This window comes from Penicillium maclennaniae (assembly GCF_028827695.1).
Source record: "Penicillium maclennaniae strain IBT 15551 chromosome Unknown utg000006l:1.0-2513246.0:1.0-2515036.0, whole genome shotgun sequence".
In the NCBI taxonomy this organism is placed as follows: domain Eukaryota; kingdom Fungi; phylum Ascomycota; class Eurotiomycetes; order Eurotiales; family Aspergillaceae; genus Penicillium; species Penicillium maclennaniae.
Genome location: NW_026623218.1, coordinates 2092607 through 2119972, shown reverse-complemented (window position 1 = coordinate 2119972; position 27366 = coordinate 2092607). Strand labels below are relative to the sequence as shown.

Sequence of the window (27366 nt, the reverse complement as noted above, 5' to 3'; positions counted from 1 at the left end):
GGTCGTAGGTTTACTCGTGCGAGTGGCTGTTCCAATGTGGGACCGTTGTAATGTTCTAAATGTACCAGGATGCGATCCCGGATCCCCTTACACCAAGAAACCATGATATATTCTTAGGTAAAAAAAAAGGGGGGGGGGGGGTCCGGATCGACCGAGTCCTGTAGCCTCTCGCATGTGAGAGATATCCCTGGAACAGCAAGGCGGAGTGTCCTGGAGTTGGGCGAAGTACCGTCGACGGTCGGATTGTCTGTACGTAATGCCGGGGAGGCTCGTCCGGGTGTCCAATCAGCTCGGGGGGTCTTATCAGAGTTGACAATTTCGACTTCATAATTCACGAGTAATTCAAGGCCTTCACAGGCCCAGGGCCAATTCTCGTTACGAAACCGAATCGTTGATCGTCTGGGTCCTTCGGGTAAGCTTCGCGCTTGCTCTATACTTGCGATGTCATCATCTGTCTTTTTCCTTTTTCCCTTTTCTTTACTATGACTCGCACCTCTAACAGTGCACTTGTCCGGACGTTGACACTTTTTCTTTTCTCTTAAGAGTAGGAATGACGGAGAGAACGATCCGCCATTTGATTCTCTTGCAGTCTTTGGCGGGTGCTTCTGCTTGATTTTTAAATCTCGGGTTCTATACTCTGATCATCCCTGGAGATAGCAACCTTTTTTTTTTCCCTCTCTCCGTGATAAGGGCATATCTGGTGAGTCCATCCCGTCCATCGGAGCACCGTCTTATCTAAAGTCGGTTAAGAGTGACGACGAATCTAACGCTGTGAGCACCAGAGAACCCCCCAATCGGATTCCCCAGAGTGTGGAGTTGGCTGCTGCCCCGGACTCTGTCAGGTTACGTGACCGGTTTCAATCGCACGGCTATCAATTCTCTCTATCTCCTATCTATTCCTTTATCATTTCACGCCCCCCATGGCCACCGTCATTACGATCCAGCCTTCTCCAGCGGGTTCGGCTGCTTTTCCCACCTACTCTCAATCCGTTTCTCCCGATTTACGACGAGCCCTGACGACGACCTCGACCCCGAACCTGTCTCCGTCCCCCATCTCCGTCCACTCGACTCTATTGGGGCCCAGGGCCGGAATGGGCCTAGCTGCGACGCGTGCCTTCGACGAAAGAGCAGGTGCGCCATGAATGAGATGGTCAACAAGTGTTACTCGTGTGAATTTCACCGCCAGGACTGCACTTTTACCCTGACCGGCGAGAACCCTACGAAGAAGAGAAAACTCGACGCGGCGGAGCATGCGGACCCCGTTAAACGTCCCACCCCATCTTCTATTTCCAAGGAGGCTCCTCGCCTGCACCAGGGCGCAATGATCCGCCCGGGCTTCTTCAATCAGTCCACTCAGCACATTGGCATGACCACCGAATTGGAACCTGCCTTGCTGGATCATCTGCCGCTGGACGAGTACGATGAATTCACGGTCCATTCCTCCCGGATTCGGAGGTGTGCGGACGACGGGACCTTCATGAGAGTCGTCAACACTGTTCCCATCGGTGACTCGCAGGTCGTGTCACTAGACGCCATTGAGAGCCTGGTTGCTCCCTACGGGGCCACGCTGATCGAGAAATTCTTTGAGCACGTGCACCCCTCCTTCCCCATCCTGATGGAAGATGCCTTCCGCCAATCATATCGTGATCGTCGCCAGTTGTCGCCACTGCTCTTGGCGGCCGTGTACGTGCTGACCTTGAAGTTCGTGGATGTGGGTGCGGCGACACAGACAGCGCGGAAGCCCGATGCGGCCCGGCTGGAAAGCGCGGCGTTGAAATTGCTGCTGGATTCTCTACCGTTCCCGAGTATCTCGACGATTCAGGCTGGGTTATTGTTGACGCAGAAGTCAACTTTGGCCACGGCGTCACTGAATGGTCAGTTGGTGACCGCAAGCTTCGAGCTTGGGTTGCACCAGGATTGCTCTAATTGGCGGATGAAGACCTGGGAGAAAGGCCTCCGGAAGCGACTTGCATGGGCCTTGTATATGCAGGATAAGTGGTCCTCGCTTGTCCATGGCCGCCCCTCGCAGATCTTTGCTTTTAATTGGACCGTCAAGGATCTCGTGGAGCAGGACTTTTCCGATGCGTTCTTGCACGGTACCGACTCTGCACACGATGAGGCGGCTGTCGGACATGGACCTCTCTTGTTCTGTCACATGGTCGCTCTTACGACCATCTTGTCGGATATCCTGGATCGATTCTACACCCTCCAGGCCGTGGAGGATTTCCGAGCTGCGGGAAATCAGCGCACGCGGATCATTCTGGAGAAGGCTAAGCCGGCTCAAATTCGCTTAAAAGAATGGTTCTCCTCCTTGCCGGCATCCCTCAAGATGGAGTCCTCAAGCGGTGAGCTCGTGGAGACTATCACCGACGAACATGCCCGCAATGGCGCTCTTCATCTTGCATACTTTGCTACCGAGATCACCCTCCACCGCTGCATCGTTCGTTCCATAGCAGACAACGGCACCGATCCCTACCTCGCTCACATCTGTCGCTCCGCTGCCAAGACCCGTCTCATCTCGGCCATGGACTTTGTGAACCGTCTGCGACCAGCACACCTGCGATCCTTCTGGCCCGCTTCCGCACGTACGAACTTCTCACTGATCGGGTCCTTTGGTATGTTACTTCGTATCACTGCACCGGCCATGGAAGAGGCGGAATTCTACCGTCTCCGTCTCTGTGAGTACCGCTGGACTCTCAGTGTCAGTCACAAGAATGCTGAGTTCATGAGCTTCGCACTCGAGAGCCTCGACAACCAGACGATGCTGGACAAGCACGTCCCGGACAAGCCCGGCATCGACGAGCTCATGGCATCCTCGGCGAAGCAGCCCGCTCGTCAGAACCATATGTCGGCCTACGATGACGCTCTTGCCGATACCGATATGCAAGCCACAGGGCCTTCGTCCTCGGTCATTTCGGGTCTGGCATCTCCAGCTACATCGGTCAGCGAAATCGACGAGCAGGACACCTCTATGCAACCCCTTTAAACCTATCATCTCTATCCCTCTACCTCAACCCTTTACATACTTTTCTCTTCTTCCCATGTTCACCACCCTCCCATTCACACCTCTCTCGCACACGACCCCTCACGATCTGATTTACTGGCGTTTTTGCACATCTCAAGGATGATGCACATGATGGATACTTATTGAAACTGATGGCATGTACTCATGTAACTGCAAAGTGCAGGCAACCCTTTGCAAGGCTTTTGGTTTTTTTTTTTCCTTTTTGGAAATTACGGACTAGTCAGGATTGGATATAGACAGGACTGGACATAGATCGCATCATGAATCACGATCCATATTGATCTCGGAACTTTTTAACAGAAAACAGACACTCCATTACTCCAGAATATCCGGCACACACGCCTTGGTGACCTAGAAGAGTCTTCAATTAGAACCTAGTCTTGCGTTTAAGTAATCGAATAATTGTTCTGACCAAAAGTTTTATAGCCCAAGCCCTTCCACGACAGGGTACTTACTACAAGCAAGTCATCTGCCATGTTGTGACCCCATGATCCAAGACAGGCTACGTTTCTTGATGACGGGGACTTTCTCTTTCTCGCTTTTCAGCCCAGGATCGAGCAGCAGGCTGGCCTCATTCGCGTTGGAGGTTCAAGCAGAGCTGCCGCTCCTCTGACACGCTCTCCACAGTAGCATTTATTCCGTACTTCACGGCATACAACAAGGCACTTTCCCGTGGTCGATTATGAAACTTGACATCCGGACTTTGCTGGTTGCCACGCGTATCGTTTCAGTGACTGGAAACCTTGCTGTTGAGTGAACGTTGAATGGCTACCAAATACAAAGAAGCGGAGCGTGATAAACCCGCCAGCTAATGGCGACTGAGTCTCAAAGAGCTGGCGGACAGTCCAATCATTGGTCAAAGTTAAAAAGGATAACGCCCACAGAGTCTTAACAAAGCCATCTTAAATGTGACCCAGGCTTATAGACGGGCAGCCCAGGGGCCGCTCTAACAGTATCTAAGGAGCTCAATTGTGCTTGCGGCACGCTGTTCTACTAGTCTGGTTTGTGCGCTGGACGGAACATCATCCAAATTCACGCTAGGCCGGGCTAAGCATAGCCGGACTGACAAAGTCTGGTGTTCACACTTAGAGTATTCACCATCTGTCGCACGGGTGGAGGTAAATGTGGGCGAACGGGGCAAACGTGGCAATGATCTTTACTGAGGAACCCCAGAAATGACGCAATAAGAGGGCCGTTTGTGGCTGGCGCTTTTGGCTAATTGAGATTAGCGTAAACTGTAATGTTATGCGGCAGCCGGCTTACCGAACTAAGGTAACCTATAATAAGACTTACAGTGAGTTGCTAATTTATTCTGGGGACAATTAAGTTCGTTGGAACTTGGCATAATCCAAGTTGCTCTGGGCCATACACTGTTTGCCCATCGTCATCTTTCCATACTTTAAGGTCTATCGCCCTGCGAAAATTACCCTCGTTATACATTTTCCTTCACGTTCTACCTGCCATATGTCATACATCTCGCGCGATTCTTTAAAGCAAAACTATCGTGCCCCGGAATGCTTCATTTGAATCCCCAGCCCGACCTCCGCCTTTTTCTGGACATGTTGGTGTCCACCTCGAATCCGACACGGTTCGTGGACCGCTTCCCTTTTTCAACCCAACGCAAGCGCGCTTTCAGCTGGACGAACATGCGCAGCTGCATCCCAAGTTGCTCGAGGACAAGATTCCGCATCCCTATGCAACCCAAGTCGCATTGCCTGGCGTGGTCATCAATTGGAGGTCTCGAGACAATCGTAAAGGGCGACACCCGCTGGGTGTCGACTCTTTCCACCCGGACTCAACAGCAAGCTTCCGCGTCGTCAGCCGTGGCCTGTTGCGTATGTGCACCGAATGCCCATACTGGGACGTTTCCTACCTAGTCGGCGTCTTTTTCTCCGTCGGATGCCTACTTTTCGTAATCAGTGGCCTGTTCTATTGGCTGCCGCTCGTAGCTCCAGCCTCCGAGTTTTCCACCGAGACCACGGCTGGAGACATACTTTCATTTGTCGGAGCCACGCTGTTCCAGATCGGAGCGGTTCTTCTTGTATTTGAAGCGTGCAACGAGAACCGTACGGGATGCTTTGGATGGGCCCTCTACCAAGCTCTCAAAGGAGACGATAGTGGATCCCTCGGGGATATATTCGCCAAAGCCGACGTTTATAGCTGCCAACATCACCACCAGCGGAGACGCAGGCCTGATTCAGTGAGGCAGCAGCTGCCCGCCCCGCAGCAATCACCCCCGCCGGAACGCCAATGGACCTGGTGTCCTACCTGGCACGAGCTGAAGACGCACTATTTCCACGAGATAGGATTCATGGCTTCCATTTCAATGTTCGTTGGCGCTACCATATTCTACGTTTGCGGTATATGTACGCTCCCTTGGATATATAACAACCTGAGCATGGGTGTTCTTGAGGGCGTGTACTATCTGACCTATCTTGTGGGCGGTGTCTTCTTTATTATTTCCTCGGCCCTGTACATACTGGAGACCCAGCCAACTTGGTACACCCCGGCGCCACATCTGCTAGGGTGGCATATTGGGTTGTGGAACCTGATCGGGTCTATAGGCTGGACCCTGGCGGCCTCGTTTGGTTACTGTACCCGCAGCTGGTGTGCCTATCAGAGCTACTTGACCTTGACCTGGGCCTCTGCCGCTTTTTTGATTGGTAGCATGCTGCTTTGGTACGAGGCACTTCAAAAATATCCTGTGGAGAAAGTGAGATAATGTCTGGACTATGTCTTTTGAGGGATGTACCATGATTTTCGTGCCCAAGGACTTAAAACTCCCTGGCCCTTCACAGCTTACAACCATGCCTTCAAATTGCCCTGCCTATATCGATGCGTACGTCGCTTGCTTGAGAGCGTTATGAACGAGATAAAAGCTCAGAGTAGGCCAACTCACAACTGAATAGCCTTGATAGCCACCTATCAAGCAATTATCGACAAGCTATTCATTGCTGTACTCTTGTGCTTACTTGACCTAGCCAGAGGACGTCTGCTTTTCAAGAGGACCAAAAAGGTGTATGATTTGATCGCCTGCATATGGGCTAGATGACAACGTGATAGGGGCTAGCTGGAAATGCATAGGCATTCCCTGTCCTGTATCGACATCAATATCCTATACACGTAGTTCTTGATTCAGGATGTGCTGACCTAGCCGTATGTCCAGCCATCCGGATGGCATTCGACAACGCCGCACAGTCTTCTCCTTTGTCAGTCATTGTATAGACGCCTTGGTTGCCGACATTGAGTCAAAAACAAGGAGCCACAAGGAAGCTTAACAGCGGCAGCCCGCATGAGGATTAACGACGTCCGCGAAGACTCACAGACCGGGTACACGAACGAGACATCCTAGTGAATATCAACAAACCTACGAAAACACAGCATGGACGCCATCAACAAGGTCACTGATTGCGTATCGGCCGCAAACTTTGTGACGCAAACTTTGTGAGTCTTGCTTGGACAATGTTGCCAGAAGTTGAAGAACGCCACAAGTTTCAGTCATGGGAAATCAAAAGCTGCTAAGAAGCTTGATTCACTGGTCCGCAGCACTCAGAAGGAGTGCTTCTTACCTTTTTCCTTCCGTCGATGAACCTTCATTAATTACTTAAAATACAAATATATTACGCCGAAAGCCTCAGCATACCTACGCGGTCAAGAGCGCAAAGACCACAGTTTTGGCCCTTTGGTGGATCGGGCCCCCAACTAGCCTGCCAAAATGAATCATTATCATCCGGACAAATGGGATGTTATGATTATCAATTATGCACATTGACTCGGGTTATCTCTATGAAAAATGAGGGAAACAGATAAGCAACGAGAACCCCGACTCCGCTTCCTTGAGGAAGTAAAATCGGAAGTTGATAATTACTTAACTATCGGCTGCCGTAAGTGGGGCAACGGTCGGGAACGGATATCGTTCTCTCTATCTTCCAGTATAGGAATCATGTCTAAGTGACTTATTGGCGATTCCTGGTAATGACCAAGGTAGCTAGATCTTCTGGGAAAATAGAGATATACCAAATACGGAAAGCCAGAGAAGGTCTCACAGAATTGGCAAGCTGTCTGTGACTTGACGAATATGGGCGAAACAATCTAGAAGGTTGCAGAGGAACAGCAGGAAATTGAGAGTTCTATGTCAAGATACAAAACTATGGTTGGCGCCGCGAAAAAGGACTTCTGAAAACAGTCTTATGGATGAGTCCACCGAATTCCATGAGCCGGTTTACGACGTTGTCCGGGCAAGAAACCAAATGCAGACATTTCCGTCATAGTGACTTAACTATCGAATAAAGTGAAGGATTAATGTGGATTCACTGACGAGGCGCGAGAAGTCAAAATCTTAATTTAATGCCTCACTCTCTGGCGCGAAGGATTTTTAGCGCAAGTTACGGCCACATGTCGACGACTGGTCGGGCCCGGCTTATCAAAATTATGTCACTCCTGCGTTAACCCCCGACATGAAATCTGTGCAATAACAAGAAAAGCATGGGCAGCTGTAAAATGTGAATTTGGGTATTATCTGTTCCCCAACGGTTAAATAACGATCAAAGGTCCATTCACTCGCTCAACAATTTTCTCCCGTCCAACCGACCCCCTCCTCCTTTTCCCGGCCCTTTTCCGGCAAAAACATAATGCTATCAACATTTGATGAGCGGAAGCCTTCAGCCCGATCTCTATTGGGCCTGGCTATGTCCATATATGGCCGTATTAGCGTGTTCGCGTTCTCTTATACGCTCTCTCGGCTTCTATTTGCTCTGGTACTCATACCACCATATCTTGTCAAAATTTCGTTTCAGGTGCTGCCGACTATTCTCAATAATGCTAGTTGTTTGTTGTCTGCCAAAGGTCTGGGGCGACTAGTGACAGACACAGCTCGATACCGAGCTCACGCACAGCACATTGCGAAGCAACAGCTAGACGGAACCTTTGTGTTCAGCGAAGCTGACTTGCATCGGGGTGTGAACAAATGGACGGACCAACTTCAGTGGGCTGACAAAACAGAAGAATTTACTGTGTGCGGTGCAACTGTCCGTTTCGTTCACCTGAAGCCTTCCCACGATGCCGAATTTGGTAGCAATGGCATTGCTCCTCGCCATCCTATTGTTTTTCTCCATGGTAATCCAAGTTGGACCTATATGTGGAGAAACGTGAGTCTTCCCAACTACAACTTCATTTGTGTAAAGCGTCCAGATGGGTCTAACCGGTGTCTACCATAGGTGATTCCCCCTTTAGTTGATCAAGGCCACGAAGTTTACGCTATTGACTGGCTAGGCCATGGCCGGAGTGATAAGATTGCAGTTCCCGAACTGTGCAATTTTGAACTGCATATGCGGACTTTGAGGGAATTCTTCTCTTTCACAGACCTGAAGAATGCCACGGTTGTTGCGCACGACTGGGGCGGGTGAGTTTACCATGTCCCTATTCAGATCCTTTTATGAATCTATGATTGACAAGGATCAGTTGTATCGCCCTGTGTACGCTACCTTCACTTCCTCATGGCACATGTACAGGTCTGTTCTTGCTCGACACATTCCTGCCACCTCGAGTCAGCGAGATGAGCTTGCACTGTGGTCTTCTCTACGTGATTTGGTTCTTGACCGGAGGCATACTGGGTCGATATATCCCTGAGCCGGCAATCATGTACTTCATGTATCCTCACATTGCGTTGAGTGATGTTGAAGCCTATGCTGCTCCCTACCGGGAGATGCCTATATCAGCAAAGAGCAGCGTCTTCCGGTTCGGCCATATAGTTCCAGGTACGCCACGGACGGTGCTGCAGTCTGTCCGATACAAGAAATTCTGGAAAATTCTCGAGGGCCTCTGTGGTCCCAAAAATTTTGACATCCTCGATGCTCAAAGCCGTCTTGCTATGCTTGACGACAAGACACGGGAATTCTGGGGCCGCGGCGCAAACAAGAGCTATTTGAAAACGGTGATCGCTTTCGGCAGCAATGATCCTCTTTTGATTGACTACAAAGATATTCTTTTAGAGACTATCAACGCTCGACTTATGGTAGACTGGGCTGTGAATGGCATTTGGCTGGCTGGTGGAGGTCATTACCCGACGGAGGACAAGCCAGAGCATATTGCCAACCTTGTATCGCGGCTCGCTTACTCTTGAGGAAATAATGACACTTATTTACTGAGGGAATATTGGAAAGAATTTTTCAATTTAAACGTTCATTCTTATGATCAACATAACATAGCCAATAGATAACAGTGGAAGGTTACCCAACTCACTGCAGTATGCCGCATTCAATGATGGTGCTTTGATGATGTTCTCTTCACATGCACCATAGGCGCCGTTGGGCGGTGCGTCTCCTCGAATTATGTTTCAATACAGTGCAATATGCCTCATTTGTCAAAGTGGTGTTTTTGACACTGTTTCAAATCATGATTACAGTCTTCCTTCCTTATTCCGAATTACCAACAGATCTCTGAACTTGATAAATAGCACTTAGTGAAGACCAGTCGATATATGTTTCAGATCTTCCGTGTGCTTCAATAAGATATCCACACCTTCAAGGAGGCAGTTTTCATGTGAGACCTATTACGCTAAGAGATTTGACACATATTCTGTTTTTTAGTTCAGGAAGAAAGTCTCCGATGCGTATTGCCTAGCATTCGAAACGATGCCAATCATTGCATTTGCTGTATACTGAATTACATAACCACCTTATGTCTTAATATATTTCCCCAAATACATCAAAATGTCCGTTAAAAAAGCCCGTTTCATTTCTCGTCTAATCCCCTTGAAATTTATTTACCTGCCGCACTGTCGAACGCGGTCAAACCTTAAACCCATTGTGACGTGACGGAAGCTGGTTGTATCTTACTGAAGCCAGTTTCTTGCAGGACAGTCACATTGTGTGTCTTCGTCGCCTGTTCTCAAAATCAGCTCGAAGATCAGTAGTCTTGTGTCCGTACTTGCCTGCTTGGGTATTCGATTCATCATCCTCCATGTTGCATCTCGGCCCGAGACTTGCGTTAGGAGGTATGGCGTTCATTTACAGGACCATTTGAAGCCGATGAATATTGCGCAGAACGGCCTTTCTGAGTGCCCGTTGTTGACGGTAGAGCATGACCCCAGCTAGCCAACACGAAGAACACCCATTTCCAGCGGTAAGGGTTACATGCGAGAGCCAGAACTATCCACGAAATAAGCTCGCTGTATGTGAAGAATTCAAGAGCACCCCCTGGGGCACGCTCTTTCCACGATCGCGTCCAATCAACCCAAAGACGCATCCTTGCCGGCGAGGGCCTTGTAGTGGGATCGACAAGGAACATTATCAGCATGCGAGTATAAAGTCCAATATGTATGTTTCCAACGGTGCCAAGGCCGTTGACATATGTGCAGTTGTTTGCGCACACATCCGGATGCCCTGGGGGAAACGACTGGAGAAACCAGTTTGGTGGAGTATATGTAGGGTTGAAGCATTCATCTGGCAAAAAGCCCAAACTGGGTCGATGGAACCCAGTAGCCATAATGCAAAAGTCGCCCTTAATTAGTTCTTCGCGGCCTGGGCCACCCTTAGGAACGCCCTTCTGACGGTGGTTGAACAGAATGCCATTTTCTTGAAACTCTTTGATATCCCCACGATACCAATTGACCCGACCTTCGCGAACTTGATTCAGAATGGCGTCGTTGCACATAGGTGTTTGGGTATATAGACCAGCTTTCGCCGGTACAAGATCGGTAAGGTCGCGATAAAAGAACTTTTTCAGGAGCCATTCTGGAACCCACCCTAGACTGGTCTCCCGGCCAAAGATGTTCATTGCCAGCATTCCATCGACTAATGGATTGCGGGGTATAATCCATTTGTTTTCCTGATAGCTTAATTAGTCTCGAATTATTCCTAGATTTATTGAGATATAAGAAATGGGAGTCTCACGCGAGCGAGGATACTAATCTTTGCTGGCTGTTGCGGTACTGCGAATTCGATAGCTTCAATCGCACTGGCTCCAGCGCCGATCACAAGCACATGCTTGCCTTTGACATCGTGGCCAGTCAACCGGGCTGAATGAATGATCGGACCGTGAAACTTCTCCTGACCGGGGACATGCGGCATCTTAGGATCACCACAGGTGCCAGTGGCTGCCAGTATTCCATCGAATTCTCCATAAGATGGATCCTGGACATACCATTTGCCACTTTCTTTATCACACCAGACGGATTCGACCGGGACATTGAATCTAGTCCGATCTTGCAGCCCATAACGCTTCCATAGATTCTCAACCTCTCTGAGGATGCCCTGACGGTCGGGGTACCCGCGTCTAAATCGGACCGACGGATGAAAGCGATACATAGCACTGTGTATCTGTAGACTGGATGTATTGTTCACTTGCTGTTGCATAGGGGCAAAGTTAGTCATTGAGCAACATCCATAATCAATTAACTGAAGCTGAACCCACGCTCCATATTCCGCCTAAATGCTCACGGCCTTTCGCCTCGAAAACGGTCACATCGATGCCATGACCCACACAGTGAGCAGCGGACGATACTCCCGTGATACCGGCCCCTATAATTGCTATACGAGGTCCACCGACTCTCGATTGTGGTTGGCGTGGATTTGGGGCAAAAATTTGAGCGATTAAGACTTGAAAGACTTGGTAAAGCCAGTTGATCAAAGTGTTCACAAGTCCCATGATGTTTGCCTTGTTTTAGGCCAATGCTAAAATGAATGCAACTATTTTATCAAATGAAAAAAAAAATGGCTTTGAGCCGAAGGCTATATAAAGATTCAAGGTTCCCTTTAAGCCCCACGCAACTGGTGGTACATTACAATAACACACCAATCGCCCTTATCCTTGACATTCAGCACAGACCATGATGACGTAAGAATTGTTGCTTCACCATTTCCTCAACGCCTTCGCAGCTGGATGAAGAAAACAGATTAAGGTTTGATAGACAGACGCATGGGAAAGCATGTGAAACAGTTGACTAAGAAACGTCTAGACCGACAGAATCCTGAAAATCGGCCCCTTGTGTAGGTCGTGATAAGCCTCAATGACATAATGAGAAGCGTACGACCCTGGCATTACAGGGCACGAACATCTTTGAGGTTGGGTCTCTATCCTCTTAAAGTTTTTTCATCGTCATACGAGTCGGGAATCAAGGATATACCTCTTGACGTCAAGATAAAGATTTTCCATTTGGGCATAGGCCATTTGCGGCCGCGATTTGGCCCGAGCGTTGGTCAAAAGCCAATCACTGATATTGAGCCACCAAGCCATTGCTAAGATTGGACCTAGCATTCACCCGCGGGTGGAGGGTCCAATATCTCGACCCTTGAGAGGGTCACTGTCAGGAACGCTGACTGATAGCCACATAGTATACCCACACCGCTCCGAGTATTAGTCCGCCAAATCTTAATACTATCCTACACACTAATATAAGTCTTGAAGTTATTTAGTATTATTTCTCTACCTACGCTATAGATTCCTCGTATGAAGCTATTAAATAAGGTAGTGTAGTGGGAGAACTGGTGACATAATGAGCCTATGTGTGGCCTCAGGCATGATTTAATGTCTGCAGTGCATAGTACATCTCCAGACACACTTAGAGAGAGACAAGTCATCTACCCAATTCATTCAGGATTCACCCAATTTCTTCTATTCATGATGCAGCATTAAGATTATCCAGCAAGGCCGCAACAGGGCATCAGTACGGCCTCATCCAGCGTCCTCTACACCAGACAGGCAGTGTGTGTGTGTGTGTGTTGTCCAGTCTGCATCGCCAGACAGCCATCGAGCCGTTCCCATTTCAGTAGCTAGGCTACCTATAAAGCCTCTAAATCTCGAAAAAACGCGAAAATTACCTCGCTAGCGGATAGATTTAACATTCCTATATCTTAACTATAGGCGCGTCTCCAAGGTCGTTAACTTTATATACAGCGCTTTATTGTAATGAAGCGTTTAAATAAATTCTAAGAAGTTAAGGAGAAAAAGAAAAAGAAAAAGAAAAAAAAAAAGAAAAAGAAAAGAAAAAGAAAAAGAAAAAGAAAAAGAAAAAGAAAAAGAAAAAGAAAAAGAAAAAGAAATTGAAATTGAAATTTTTTTACGATTACCTCCGGAGCCCATCGTCTCTAGAAGGGGAGGTAGTTAGAAGGAATACTAAGGACGAGCGGTGAAAGTTTACCCCGTAGTGTGATAAGTACGTCTCGGACCTAATTCGTACTTAAATCGAGAGGGTGAATCAGTCTTACTTCTATCAACATACTAGGCTCCAGTCCAGACATCCTTCCTTACTTAACCGATAGGCCTTCTACCCTGAACACGTAGATCCTTTACACAAACACCCGAAGCAGTGTAGGTATGCTATGGGACTATTATTACGAAAACAATATCCGGTTGCACGGCCCCGGTGATCCGGCGATCATCGGAGTCGGATAACAGGCAGTAGTCTACCATCGGACCCGCATCCCATTGGCAACACGCAACCTGTCCCCACATACTGTACCCTACGCCTCATGGGATGTGGTCATAGCCACGAATCATGGATAAGAAGTTCGTAATAGAAACCAGGACAGCCTTGCTTTCCCCGCCTTTCGTTGATGATACCAAGGATACACGGGTCTAGGATGGATCTTGAGATTGAACCCACGATAAGTGAGCAACATAATTGGGTCCAAATGATCATGACAATGCGTCCTATCTGTGGCTCCGACGGTTTCCCCGATAACGGAAAAGCGCGGCACAATCTAAGGGTTTATTACCGAATATCCGAGCGAGGGTGAGCGTTATCAAGGAAGATGAGGGGTAAGGTTCATTGTCATGTTCCATCAGACACTATTTCTTCCAAGGCACCGCGACGGGAACCAGGCTTTTTCTCTTGGACATTCAGTAAATCCGAGTCTGATATAACCAATAATCTACTACACAATCTCCAGCAGTCTTCAATCAAAATGGCCCAAACATGGGATCAGAATAATCTACGGGCTCGCTTTTGTCACTCGCTTTCGGAAATGTACAAGGCCGAAGTCCCCTTTATATGGAGATCTAGTCGACGTAGTCCTCGAAGCAGATACACAGGCAATACACAACAGTCAGCAAAGCACAAGTGTCATCCACCCAGACGACGTCTTACCCTCACGACATCGAGTTGAGCGACATGGAGCCATCCGGCTTGGCACCGCCCACGAGCTTAGCACAATTCGACGCATGTTTTCCGTGATGGGAATGTACCCAGTGGGCTACTACGATCTAAGTCTTGCTGGCTTCCCAATGCATGCAACCGCATTTCGACCGAGATCTCAAGACGCCCTGTCTCAACATCCTTTTCGTGTATTCACCACAGTCTTGCGAATGGATTTGTTGACGGAGAAGACGTGGGAGCTAGCTCAACGGGCGTTGAAACAGAGAAACATTTTCACCCCGCGACTTCTTGAGATCTTGGATATGGTCGATGAGAAGGGAACCTTGACACCAGCAGAATGTTCCGAATTTATTGAGAATGGTCTGGAGACTTTCCGCTGGCATTCGAAAGCAACAGTCACTCTCGATGAATACATGCTTTTGAAAGCTGAACACCCCTTGATTGCCGATATTGTCTCCTTTCCCAGTTCTCACATCAACCATCTCACTCCGCGTACCATCGATATTGACTTAGTACAGCAGTTGATGCGAGACCATGGCATGCCCGCCAAGGAACGTATCGAGGGCCCTCCGAAGCGGAATTGCCCCATCCTTTTACGACAGACTAGCTTCAAGGCTTTGGAGGAAACAGTCTACTTCCGGGATCAATCCAACACCTTTGTGAGAGGATCCCATACCGCCCGATTCGGCGAGGTGGAACAAAGGGGATACGCCTTAACGCGGGCAGGACGACAGCTCTATGACAAAATCCTGGACCAAGTCAATGCAGAAGCCGAAAAGCTCAACTTGAAGGGCAATGACTACGACAACACTTTAGAAAGCCACTTCAAAGCATTCCCCGACACTCTGTCAGAGCTACGCGAACAGAACTTGGCATATTTCTGCTATCAGCTGACGCCAGCTGGCGAGCGGATGGCAAAAGATGACATGACAATATCCAAATTGGGAACTACTTCCGTCAGTCTTCAAGTTCTATTGGACAAAAACATCCTAAAATATGAACCCCTGACCTATGAGGACTTTTTGCCCTTGTCGGCTGGGGGCATCTTCAACTCGAACCTGGGCAACGTCTCTCAGTCTAAGCAGCTCATTATAAGCGCAGAGCCTGATCTCGATGGGTTTCAGCGCGCATTAGGAACACACGTTGCGGACGAATTCCATCTCTATGCTCAGATGCAGCGGGAGTCACTCTTGCATTGTAAACTGCATTTGGGATTGGAGGATATCATCGTAGAGTGAGCATCATGCCATGATCTGTTTAGAACTCACAAAGTTTAATTATTTACATCAATTGGCGGCGTTTCATTTTAGCCTTTCCTCCGGCGGTAATGGTAATTATGAAATTCCACGTCCTTTTTTCGTTCCCCGTCTAATTTTCCCGATTTAGTAATAGTTTAGCGCGACTCTGAAAACCCCACGTTCCTTATTGAATGGCCTGATGATATAAACGGCTTGAGAGGAATAGAAGACATGTAGTATGATTCATTGACTCAGTCTAGCTGTGCTTGCCCGGGTGGCACCGATTGCGCACATTTTTATGTACATGTGTTTGTCACATTCCTATTCAGGTGATCCAAAATAGTCTTGACCAGGTCCAGGCTTGGCATCTATGTCGCTTGGAAAAGATTATATCCTTTAAATTTTCACAATGCACATTGATTCGCAAACTCGACTACGGACCGAATTTCGAAAATCCGGGGTCAGCCCAGACCGTTGACTTTTTTCTGGCATGGGCTGAGGGTCATCGGAAGATGCCGATGCTCTGCCAAGCGCCTCTACTAGATATAACCTTAGGAGCTGTCCGCCTGGCGCGGCCGTCTGCTTTCAAAGCCATTAATCCAGTTCCTATGACGAACAACAAAGTCCCGACCAATCCGTGTAGCCCGAATTCCCTATTCCCGACGGTACCGACCGAGAACCGTGGTGAAAGGAGCCCTTTCGAGCGATAAGCGAAACTCGGCCGGTCTATGATCGTGCCAAGCCGAACCGGTGGCGCCAGATGCAGCGGGAAAGCCGACCCATAATTACCCTATTTAGACCCACTCTTGATGGCCGAACTTGTGCCGTGCAGAAATCCTGACGCGGAGTTGCCATGTGATTGACAGATGCCGGGGCCGAGTTCTCCAGAATCACCTACGCGGTTCATCTCAAGCGTTGAGATTTTCATCAAAATAAACATTATATATAGAGAATGGCGCACCTGCCATCGGTGCTAGTGTCGAGCGCCTCCACTTCAGAGCACCGAATGGCAAGATTCGGTCTGCATGGAGTCTACTGCATCGCCACATGAAAATATCTCCTGGCGTATTTGGGTTGGAACTACAACTACTGTTGTTCCTGCTATCATAGCTGTGACACTACGATTCGCTGCCCGCTATGTATCTCGCGCGGGTTTTTGGTGGGATGACTATACCATTTTGACAGCTCTGGTAGGTACTTGAAATTCAATTTGGGTTCATTTCAGATTCAGATTCTTGGAATGAAAGGATGACTGACATAGTCAAAGGCCATCAACTTGGCTATGGTAGCTGTTAGATGGTCTCAGATTCTACTATGGGGTGCAGGTCAACACGCCTATGACCTTCCAGTGGAAACCGTCGAGGCTTTCGCAAAGAGCTTCTTGGCCGTTCAGATCATCTACTTCACCAACGCTGTGTTCACCAAAGCTTCTCTGCTTTTCCTATACTATCGAATCTTCGGTATTATCAAAGGCTTTCGTTGGGCTCTCGGGACAGCCGGGTTCCTCGTCATAGGATACTATATTGCATGCGACATCACATCTATTGCTGGGTGCTTGCCTGTGAACAAGTTCTGGGACCCATCTGTGCCCGGAAGATGTATCAATCAAGTGGAATTCTTCCGATACAACGGAGTCGCAAACATGCTTCTCGATGTTGTGGTTCTTTGCCTTCCGTATCCAATGGCCTGGCGCTTGCAGGCGACTGCCCGGCAGAAGCTAATTCTGACCGTCATGTTTCTTCTGGGGGGATTGTGAGTTCATACTGATTGACTTTAAGACTCGAGAACCAACAACTAATCATTCTTATAGCGTCGTGGTCGCCTCAATTCTTCGAGTCACAAGCTTCGACTTTCACACCTTTGACGATCCAACCTACGTCAACGCAATGCCTTCCACATGGTCTTCCATCGAACAGTCCGTGGGAATTATCTGCGCCTGTCTACCTACCCTTCGTCCTCTTCTGCGGAGTTGGTCTGGTAATCCAAAGAGAAACAACACACATGTCAGAAAAAGAACTGGTTGCGTTTTCCCCAAAAGAGTCCCCTTGATGGGCCGTTCGTCGCAAGGTGATGAGGAGAGCAAGTCGGTCTCGCCTGTTCCGCCAGTTGCTCCAGTTCAACCGGTTCACGTGCGTAGGCATTCTTAATTTGAGCTGGGTAGTTTCAAAGGCCTGTCTCGCGAGTCTTGGACACCAATGCCATCTTTGAGTCACACGAGTCCTCTTTCTCAGGTCTTGGAGGGTGGAGAGCAGGAGCGGCTTATGACTCGTCCTGAATCATTTACTTGAGATGTTTCCTTTGTCTTGCATTATAGAGCCTTGCTATTCTCATGATACCCCATACATGCCAAAAGAATCGATCACGTTTGAACACATCAATGTTTTCACACGCAATAATCGTGAGGAATGAAATCAGACTACGGAGATGATTTGAGTAGCCTTTGCATGAAATTTCGAGTTCTTTCTGTCAGACTATATTTAGTGGTGCTCTCTGAATTCCCAAGAATAAAACCGTTCGGGTTTCTTCTTCGTTGACAAGGTCTATAAGAGTTCCGTTCATTATACACCCCCCTCCCCTCCCCCTGACCAAGCTTTGGATGCAAATCACACCAACACACAGATACATGGTACATTCAGCGTATCCTGCCCTTGATAAATTCATTCGGCAGTATGATCAAGACACTGGGACCTAGTGTGAGATGACAATTGTTGCTCTTGCTATGGGGTCCATGGCTTCAACGGCGGTAAGCTCATTGGCTCTATCTACACTCCTTCCACGATTGCTTTGCGGAACACTCATCGATCGAGTGCGTAACTTGAGTTTCTTTCAAGAGGCCTCCATGAATGGCACCAGCCCAATGTCTTGAAAGAATAGCATGGCGCAGAGAAATATCTTCTCCTATTCGAGAGACGTAATCAGGACGAACACAATCATGCAAAAACGAGCTTTTACTTGTAGCTCTTCTCTCCCGGGCCACTATTCCTATTGCCGGTTCAAATATGAACACCCCGCCGCTATTGACCCAGAACGGCTTGCGCATCCAGTAGATATGGATCTGGCTTTCCAAGCTTTCAACTGGCAACGAGAGATTTGGGCCAAATCGGCCATGCTGGAGGTCACCAAGAGTGCAGATTACTTTCCTGGATTCGACATGTCAAGTGATACCCGATCCTTAGAGTAAGACAATGATATACTACGCGTCGGCGAGGTGCAAAAGGGGACAGCAGAGGTTCCTCATCGCCCTAGCGATTCGGCGGTGCTCTTGTTTTCGAAGTTAAGGGCTTGCGAGTACTTAGTAACAAGAATATTCTACTCCTCCCTCTTGGCCACCCACAGTAAACAATCTGAGCTTCTGCTAAAATTGCAGACGAGATCCTTCAGTCAAACTCGATTGAAGCAAAGCTCACAAAATCCTTGTTTTGAAAATCCCAGTATCCGTGGATAAATTGAATGATGATAAAATACAATGCACACAGAGATTAGCCAAAATCCATCTATCTGTACAAAAATATGCTGCAAAGAGACCCAATGCATCACATCTCGGAATCAGTCATCATGACTGTCAATACACCGAGATAACTTCCCCTTCCCCCAGAACCTAATCATATCATGACTTAGCCTCGATTTTTGTGGCCTCCGCGGTATCCTCAACCACCACAGCACCCTCCTGCAACAACTCCTCGGGAGACTTGATTCGCACATCCATCACCCGCATGAGGGTGTAACGGTGCTTACTCTTAGCGGTCTTGGTGTGTCGCTGTCTTCGCTTTGTCTTTTCCTTGATGCGCAACGGCTCAGACTCGACGCCTGTCACGCGCACCCGGCACTCAAACAGACGCTCGTCAACATGGGGGGAACCCTTCAATGTAAAATCACGCGAGCCGAGAGCGGAGGCTCGGTTGAACCGGAGGATATCGCCAGTCTTGACCTTGGGCATGAGGAAAGGCAGGCGAATTTGGTCACCCTCAGTCAAGAGGTAAGGACGGGCGTGCAGCTCGGCAACAACATAGTGTGGCGTCTGGCCAACCAGGTGCGGAAGACTAGACATGAGGGACTTGGTAACCTTGAGGGGAGAGTCGAAGGAAGGTGCAACAGGTTGCTTCTCAATTGGAACGTCGCGGCGTGTTCGGGGGGTGATAAGTGTGGTCGGGTCGAGCGTGCGAATCTTGACACCCTGGTGGGCATCAGGCTGAGATGTTTGCGCTCGGGGAGTAGCGCTCAATGGTGTATCAGGGTTGGGGGACGAGGACTGAGATGAGGCTTCTTGTTGCGATGCCCGGAGCAACGCGGTCTGGTGCAAGCATGCTCGTTGCTGCAGGGGACCTGCTGAGGCGGTGCATCGTAGGTCGGAGATGAGGCTCCGCAGAACAGAGCGTGAGAACATCTTTGCTGGACTCTCCGGGGTGCTCTAAGGCGAATTGCGGGAGTAGCTGTGTTTGGGCTGTCGAGATGCAAGAGCGGATCTCCGTTTGGTCGAGAAAATCAGCGACTGCATTTGTGGCCGCTCCGGCAACCGTACAGTCACGTGGAATTCATACTCTCTGAACATTTTGTCTCTTTCGAAGATTTGTGAAGCGTAAGGACTGATGAGTTAATTTCCTACAGCCTTTGAACTCATCTAATTTCAATTACTTGATAAACGCCTCTTTCTTTATGGTAAGACCTGTTTGTTGTCCAAGTGGTTGTTGTCCGAGTGGAGCTAAAGTCCACTGTTGTCGATAAGACAGTCACGTGGCCGCTATCTCTGCCGCCGAAACAACTTTTTCGGTGCCAATTAGATCTTGCAGCAAACTCCAACTTCTATCATCCCACCAGTTCTGCTCATTCTGCATTCATAATGGTACGTCCCTGGAGTATACACTGTGTCCCTGCTCGTTGTCGCACAGAAGCTAACGATTTTCCCGCCTACAGCCTCAGAACGAGTTCGTCCCTCCCCGCCTACCACCCCGATAACCAAACCCCCAAAAAACTGACCCTAATCAGGTACATCGAGCGCTGGCAAAAGCAGCATGGAAAGCGGCTGGATCACGATGAGCGTATGCGCAAGCGTACAGCTCGTGAGTCGCACAAGGCTTCCTATGACGCGCAGAACCTGCGCGGTCTGAGGGCCAAGCTGTACCAGCAGAAGCGCCACAAAGAGAAGATTCAGATGAAGAAGCGCATCAAGGAGCAGGAGGAGAAGAATGTCAAGTCTGCCGCGCCCGACGAGCCTTCCAAGACCCCTCTGCCCCAGTATCTGCTCGATCGTTCGCAGGCTACCAACGCCAAGGCTTTGTCGAGTGCTATTAAGGATAAGCGTGCTGAGAAGGCCGCTAAGTTCGCCGTTCCCCTGCCCAAGGTGAAGGGTATCAGTGAGGAGGAGATGTTCAAGGTTGTCAACACTGGAAAGAAGACCCACAAGAAGTCCTGGAAGCGCATGATCACCAAGCCTACTTTCGTTGGCAGCGATTTCACTCGTCGTCCCGTCAAGTACGAGCGATTCATTCGTCCTATGGGTCTGCGTTACAAGAAGGCCAACGTCACTCAGTATGTTCTCATGATTCTCTACGTCAAGACCTTTCTTGTAGGGGGCAATACCTGGTGGGAAACAAATGTGCTAACAGCGGTTTTCCAGCCCCGAACTCGGTGTCACTGTTCAGCTTCCCATCCTGTCCGTCAAGAAAAATCCCCAGAACCCTCTGTACACCCAGCTGGGTGTCTTGACTAAGGGTACCATCGTCGAAGTCAACGTTTCCGAACTTGGTCTCGTTACCACGAGTGGTAAGGTCGTATGGGGTAAATGGGCCCAGATTACCAACGTGTAAGTCCTAGCAGTCGCGCTGCCACACTCAAGAAAAGATTCTAACACCACCACAGGCCCGAGAACGACGGTTGTGTCAACGCAGTCCTTCTCGTCTAGATCTGTTCCGGCATTCTTTCGATTCACACTCCTGGCAGACTCAGACTCATCTCTCTTCGATACCACCATGCCCCCGGGCATTCCTGTGATTGAGTCGTTCCGTGCTTCATATGGTTGACATAGACCCTCCCGTTTTTTCTCGGTGTTTCTGGCGCAGTATTTGAATATCTGGTCTTTGGACGAAAAAGTATTCCCGCATACTTCACCCTTTTGGGGTTTAGTTAGCTAAACGCATATCAAAGATGAGTTCATGATGAGGTTACCTTGTACGAGCATATGTTTAAAGAATTGTAGAGGACTTTGATTGAGTCTATCAGAAAAAGGGTGGAACATCGATATGCCGAGATCAAGTTCTAAACTTGGATGAACAGAGTCATCAAATGCGGTATCGACAGGAAACCTCCGAAGACCTCAATGCTTCGCAAACTGCAAGCGTACAGTAGGATTCGAAAACAGATGACCCCTTTGGACACTCACGCTTTCTTCCTCTTCTTCGTAGTCTTCGTCTTCATCTCCCTCTTATATGACGAAAGCTGTACTACTGCTGTGTTAATGCTGTAGAAAACTTACCCCGGAGATCTTATGATCTGGCTTGATAGACTCCAGCTGTCCACTCGTTCTCCGCAGGCGTCCTCCATCTACTCCTTGCGTAACTAAGTGTCGTGTTATTGAAGATAGCTAACCTGGTAAGCTATTAAGCTTCTCCTTTGTATTACCATCTCAGGGATCGTACTGCCCAAGGCACCTACTCACCAGGACTAGTTAGCAACGTGTGACAGCTAGTGCCCCTGGAGGGGTACGGCCAAAGTAGGGAGTTAGGGCTAAGCTAGAGAGTATAACTGTATAGAGCTTATAAGTGCTAATTGCTTCATGATGATGCACCACCGATGTACTTCTCGCACCATCGGCTGATTCTGAGCGCTATATCTACCCAATACATCTGCTCCTCAAAAATGTGTCCATGGGAGGGGTAAATGACTAGTTCGAAGGGCAAGCCGTAGCTAAGTAGTGCGCGACGCAGGCCCCATGCCTGCGATATAGGGCACCGAGCGTCCGTCTCGCCGTATAAAATTAGTATAGGTAGCATAATAGTAGCTTTCTCAAGATAGGCTCGCTGTGTAGCGTCTTTAAATGCCTAGAAGGCGCTCGCAGCGCGATTACGTATATCTTCGTAGTCTATATTCCAGGCTATACCGTCGCGCGAGAGTTTAGGCTCGAAGTAGGAGCTAAGGTCGGAGGTTAAGGCTATAGTATCGATGTCGCAGATGCTAGCACCAGATACGGCGGCTCGGAATCGCTAACTACCGTTATATAAGTCGTTACTTACACTACAAAGATGTATTAAAAATCCGCCTTGACTCTATCTACCCATTAACAGTCTTTCTTTGTCCGCATAACCCTAGTCTATCGCGCACTGCGTGAGCGCTATTATATCAGAATAATCATATACGCCATGCCCGCTGATAGAGTAGAACGCGAAAGACTGGCTACGTCCGCTACTTCCACGATAGTTCGGCAGCAAAATTCCGAAGCCGAGCGACAGCAATTATAGAGTAAGCATATAGTAGTAGGTGTTGAAGGCATTGGTGAGACGAGTGTTAGGCCCGCCCTGGATAAGTACCGCGGTTGCTAGCGGGCGACGGTGGTCGCCGACTGAGGAAGAGGCCGGGATTAAATAGAGGGTATCTAGCTCGACCTCGCCGTCCGTTAACGTGCACGTCAAAAACTTACACGTCCCGAAACGACGGCCTGCGAACTCTTGTCCGTGATTCGACATTCGCGTTATCGCGCCATCGGAGGAGAATGTCGTGAAGACCTCGACAGGGTGGTTAACGTCCGAAGTTGCAACGGCAAGGACAAACTTATTATCGATATCTATTATAGCGTCGAATACTTCGAGCTCCTCCTTCCTACTATATAGTACCGTGCCGTCGAGCAGATATACGTAAGACTCTAGCCGGTATTATACCTTAACGAAAATTGCACCACTTTCGCCCTTAATAAGGCCGATAGAGTTATCTTCTACCCCAAAACATACCTACTTATACAGGTGAGGTTTAGTGGTAGGGTCAATCCGATAAGCGCCGAAGCCAGCGAATATCTTGTCTGCGGGAATACCTCCGCAAAAGTATATATTCCCGTTAGCAGCCCATGTTAGGTCAACGACCATTTCAGGGAAGTGGCACAACTCTTCCACGGAGCTAAGGCCGAGATCAATAGCTGAGATAGTCGTCCCGGTAAGGTAAGACTCTTCGATATCGGGCGATAGGCAACTTAAGAAACCAATGCGAGTCCCCTGTGGGTTCTAACAGACGCTCTTTACGTGCCTGTCGAGCTTGGCACATAGGACTCGCTTAGTACGCAAGTCGACGACCCTCAGACGCGTAAATCGCCAATCCTCGCCCCAAGCCCGCACGTTATGGGCGCCGTCTCCTGCCGAGGCAGATTGGACCTCCTCGTCGGCCGAGAGGAACGCAACGTGGGTGCCATCAGGTAAGAAGGCGAATGCTTCGATTGGACTTGCGTTCTGCACCGGCGTTATCGGGTACGCCTCACCCCCCTATTACAATGGTAAGAGATATATAGCCCACTTAGCGCCGGCACCCGCACGATCCGATATAAAGGCGACCGCTTTTCTATCCGGGCTCTATGTTGGGGCGTAGTCGCGAAAGAGGCCTAGGGTGAGCTATACCGAAGAGTCTGCATAGCCGGCGGAGGCTAGCCATAGGGTGGAGACGGTATATTTCCCTTTACGATAACCCTAGGTGAGTTCAGTTAATTACAGGATCCTTAAGCGGTCTGGGGAAAGCCGGATGGTCTTTGGAATTTCGAGGTCACATAGGGACTGGATAAGGTGTTCGTGGGTTTTGACCATTGCGAGAATGTATATATCCGTAAACTTGAACAGTCTATGGGCCTTATATCAGAACTAAACGGTTAGTGTATTAAGTATCAGTCGATGATAGCTAAATTTGGATCGGCAGATAAAGCGACATAACGAAAGGGGGGGTTGTGAGGGGGTTGGAGGCGTTAGTCGTGCCACTGTATATCAGATTTTATTGTAATATACAGTGTCGTACACCATGCAGCTGTTCTGGAAATAAAAGGGCTCCAGTCCTACGACTCGAGAAACAGACGGTCATTGTCTGGGCAGTAAATCGTTTTCGAAGTTGGTGTATGGCCACGGGGTGTTTCGGCAAGTATGGTCTGCCCCATGCCGGAACCTGTGATTACGGTAATTCTGGTGATCTGCCAGAAATACGGCAAGAAAAGATGGTGGGGACTCTTACTGGCCGAATCTAGTTTAGCGCTATCTGGGTGGAGAAAGCCAGTGTGTCCGAGGGTTAAACTGTTTTCGGATTCTACTGTAAGGATGAAATGAAAGTCATATACAAAGATGAAGATTCACACGCTGCGCTGAACCGCGACTCGACAAATCGAGCAATTAAACCGTCCGGGTAATACACAAGGGGATGAAAAATGAATCGAAGACAGTAGGTAGTCAAGATGTCAAACAGATCAAGCATGGTCAAGCTTGGGTCAAGCTTGGGTAGAAAAGAAACCATCCAACACCAGTCATGAAGTCGTTTGAACAAGGAAAGGCAGGCTGATATGAGAAACAAAGGAAATAAAACCGACCGGATAGGGTATCAGGAATTTTCTTCCTCTAGGGCTGATTTGATTTTGGCGAAGAAACCTGCAGGCCATGCGGCAAGCTCTTCTTCCTTAGGAATGCCTCGGACTTTGCAGTGATTGATAACGTTGGCCAGGATACGTCCAAGCATGTCCTGAGTGACAGGCACGGCTCCTTCAAGCTGGGCGTCCGGGTGCAGGAAGGGGTCACGGGGGCCGAGCATTTCTTCGATGGTAGGCCGGAGGGTCTGGTCACGCTGCAGGCAGCGTTTAAGGGTCTTGATCAGTCCCGGAGGAACAGGAACACCGCCAACACCATGGGCTGGGAAGTCGATCTTGACGCGAGGGTTTGGAATGGCCATAATGCGTTCGTAGTATTTAGCAATTTTGGCGAATGGGGGCTGTCCATACACCATCTTGTACAGAATGCAGCCCAAACTCCACACATCGCTGGGCTTACCCAGTTTCATAACTTTGCCAACGCTTGCCGGCAGTCCGAGTGATGCATTTGAGTCGATCATGGCTTCGGGAGACATGTAATTCGGGGTGCCAACTTGTTGTTCTCGGTGGACATTCACAGTATGGTCTTGAATGGCGTTGGCAATACCGAAATCGATTAGTTTCAACCGTCCTTGGACCATGAGGAAGTTGGCCGGTTTCAAATCCGAATGGACGATGTTGTAGTCGTGGACGGCTTGGACACACTCAAGCATCTCTTTCCAGTAGAAGCGAGTAAAGTTAATGTCAAGAACCGCGTCTTCGGCGTTGAGTCGATATACAAGGATTTTCTCCAGATCGGATTCACCAATCTCCATCAGCACACTAAGACAATGCTTGTCCATGTTGAGCTCCCAATCAAACAGTCGCACAACACGGTCAACATTCTCGAGCTTTTTCAATAAATCAATCTCGCCTTTGTATCCAGTTAATGTAACTGGGTCGACATCTTCCAAATTCACACGCTTGAGCGCGAAGATCTTATAGTTCTCGGCCATCACACGATACACACGAGAGCTACCACCACGCCCAATACAGTCGAGTCGAGTAAAATGCTTGTGGTTGATGGAAACTTGGGTTCGTTTCTTTCGGGATTGAGATGCACCGCCATTTGCTGTGGCCGTCTCAAGCATGGACATTTTCGGGGTGGGGGCGCCGGCCGATGAGGCGTGTTGTTACTCCTCATGGCAAGAATCTTACGTGGTGAATTTCCTGCCGGTGTCTCCGCCGCATCTTTCTTATCGGTATCGTACGCGACCAACAACTTCTCAGGCTTGTCCAACAGGTTCAAACCCTGGGGTTTTGACCGTTTGAAAGTGGGCGGTGGTTCGTTTTCTTGATCCCTGACAGATGGTAGGGGTGGTAAAGAAGGAACCTTGAATGCGGGCTGTTCCCTTGCGCCGGACGACCTTGCAGAGTTGTCTGAGGATCCCGGTGTCGACTTTGATTGAGACCCATAAGATTTGGGCGACGATGATCTTGAGAAGAGACCCTCGCCTGTTGCCATGCTTGCTGGCTGTTCTGTGCGACGGTGCTCGCTTTCATGTGGTGGACTAGGATCAGCCCATGAGACCTTGGGTGACGATGCTTTCCGGGACTGATATTCAGCATGATCATAATCTTCATGCTCTCGAGCATCTTCATTCAATGGGTAATTTCCTTCATTGTTCTCTTCACTTTGCCGGCGCAAAACGCCTCGGCGGGCAGGTCCATTCAAAAATGAACCAGTTAGTCGTCCAACTCGTTTCACTCGCAGAGAACTCTGGGGACCAACCTCGTCCGCGTTGCGACCACGCAGCACAGAGGATGATCCGACTCGAGATATCGGGTCATCATCAAGTGGCGACTTTCGATCACTATTAGACCGATCGGCGCTTCTAAATTCATCGCCCGAGTGACGCTCTGTAGAGCGTTTCACAGATGGTGAGACGGAAGTTGGGGAGCGCGTACCGCTGCGCGAAGCATTGATCCTAACACTTCGAGGTCGAGAAGCAGGAGTAATGAAATCATTGGGACGGTCTTGGGCCTCGGACTCGGCACTATGGCTGTTTGATAGTGGAGAGCCTTCGCGCGAGAATCGCGAGGCAGAGGAGATCGCGCCGATGCGCACAACTCTTGGGGCAGGGCTTCCGTCGGAGCGATCATGGGGTGAGGCGTTCCGTGGCGATTGACTGTGTTGCCTTGCACTGGCGGCTGATCGTCGCTCGTACGAAGCGGCTCGACGACTCGGCGAAGAAGCCAATCCATCTCCATCCAAAAGAGCCTTCACAGACGCGCTGAACTTGGGTTCGGGAACCTCTTCATCGGAGCTGTCACCGCCGGCATAGTTTCGTGGTAACGTTGTTTTGGGGTCGGCGTGGAGCGCCGGAGACGACCGTCTGGAACCCGAATGTGAAACCGCGGATCGGGTCATGGGCCGAGATGATTGTTGATAGAGGCCGCTATGATACGCTGAAGACAGGGAATTTGGTGAGGCCAT

General features: G+C 49.2%; 10 protein-coding genes across 10 annotated transcripts; 6 read left to right on the top strand and 4 right to left on the bottom strand.

The window, feature by feature from the left end:
- Positions 1-1138: 1138 nt before the first annotated feature.
- On the top strand, positions 1139-2986 carry N7477_007067 (putative C6 transcription factor (OTam); the record flags this gene model as incomplete). Its single annotated transcript, XM_056968730.1, has 1 exon — positions 1139-2986. One exon carries the CDS (start codon positions 1139-1141, stop codon positions 2984-2986), a length of 1848 nt encoding a protein of 615 aa, XP_056821526.1.
- Positions 2987-4265: 1279 nt separating this feature from the next.
- On the top strand, positions 4266-5747 carry N7477_007066 (uncharacterized protein; the record flags this gene model as incomplete). Its single annotated transcript, XM_056968729.1, has 2 exons — positions 4266-4297; positions 4520-5747. 2 exons carry the CDS (start codon positions 4266-4268, stop codon positions 5745-5747), a joined length of 1260 nt encoding a protein of 419 aa, XP_056821525.1.
- A 1909-nt stretch (positions 5748-7656) lies between these two features.
- On the top strand, positions 7657-9146 carry N7477_007065 (haloalkane dehalogenase family protein; the record flags this gene model as incomplete). The annotated part of the gene is made up of 3 exons (XM_056968728.1): positions 7657-8172; positions 8242-8426; positions 8486-9146. 3 exons carry the CDS (start codon positions 7657-7659, stop codon positions 9144-9146), a joined length of 1362 nt encoding a protein of 453 aa, XP_056821524.1.
- An 866-nt stretch (positions 9147-10012) lies between these two features.
- On the bottom strand, positions 10013-11671 carry N7477_007064 (flavin-containing monooxygenase; the record flags this gene model as incomplete). The annotated part of the gene is made up of 3 exons (XM_056968727.1): positions 10013-10852; positions 10918-11370; positions 11438-11671. 3 exons carry the CDS (start codon positions 11669-11671, stop codon positions 10013-10015), a joined length of 1527 nt encoding a protein of 508 aa, XP_056821523.1.
- Positions 11672-14185: 2514 nt separating this feature from the next.
- Positions 14186-15358, top strand: N7477_007063 (VOC family protein; the record flags this gene model as incomplete). Its single annotated transcript, XM_056968726.1, has 1 exon — positions 14186-15358. One exon carries the CDS (start codon positions 14186-14188, stop codon positions 15356-15358), a length of 1173 nt encoding a protein of 390 aa, XP_056821522.1.
- Positions 15359-16383: 1025 nt separating this feature from the next.
- N7477_007062 (uncharacterized protein) lies at positions 16384-17487 on the top strand (the record flags this gene model as incomplete). The annotated part of the gene is made up of 3 exons (XM_056968725.1): positions 16384-16548; positions 16626-17110; positions 17169-17487. Coding segments are annotated over 3 exons (969 nt in total), but the record flags the coding sequence as incomplete, so codon positions are not given.
- A 1478-nt stretch (positions 17488-18965) lies between these two features.
- On the bottom strand, positions 18966-19742 carry N7477_007061 (mitochondrial 54S ribosomal protein bL21m; the record flags this gene model as incomplete). The annotated part of the gene is made up of 1 exon (XM_056968724.1): positions 18966-19742. One exon carries the CDS (start codon positions 19740-19742, stop codon positions 18966-18968), a length of 777 nt encoding a protein of 258 aa, XP_056821520.1.
- Positions 19743-20195: 453 nt separating this feature from the next.
- On the top strand, positions 20196-21257 carry N7477_007060 (rRNA-processing protein NSA2; the record flags this gene model as incomplete). The annotated part of the gene is made up of 3 exons (XM_056968723.1): positions 20196-20884; positions 20973-21158; positions 21215-21257. 3 exons carry the CDS (start codon positions 20196-20198, stop codon positions 21255-21257), a joined length of 918 nt encoding a protein of 305 aa, XP_056821519.1.
- Positions 21258-22803: 1546 nt separating this feature from the next.
- On the bottom strand, positions 22804-23427 carry N7477_007059 (acylamino-acid-releasing enzyme; the record flags this gene model as incomplete). The annotated part of the gene is made up of 2 exons (XM_056968722.1): positions 22804-23170; positions 23300-23427. The coding sequence occupies 2 exons, from the start codon at positions 23425-23427 to the stop codon at positions 22804-22806; spliced, it is 495 nt and encodes a 164-aa protein (XP_056821518.1).
- A 1480-nt stretch (positions 23428-24907) lies between these two features.
- On the bottom strand, positions 24908-27366 carry N7477_007058 (serine/threonine/tyrosine protein kinase MPS1; the record flags this gene model as incomplete). Its single annotated transcript, XM_056968721.1, has 2 exons — positions 24908-26001; positions 26088-27366. 2 exons carry the CDS (start codon positions 27364-27366, stop codon positions 24908-24910), a joined length of 2373 nt encoding a protein of 790 aa, XP_056821517.1.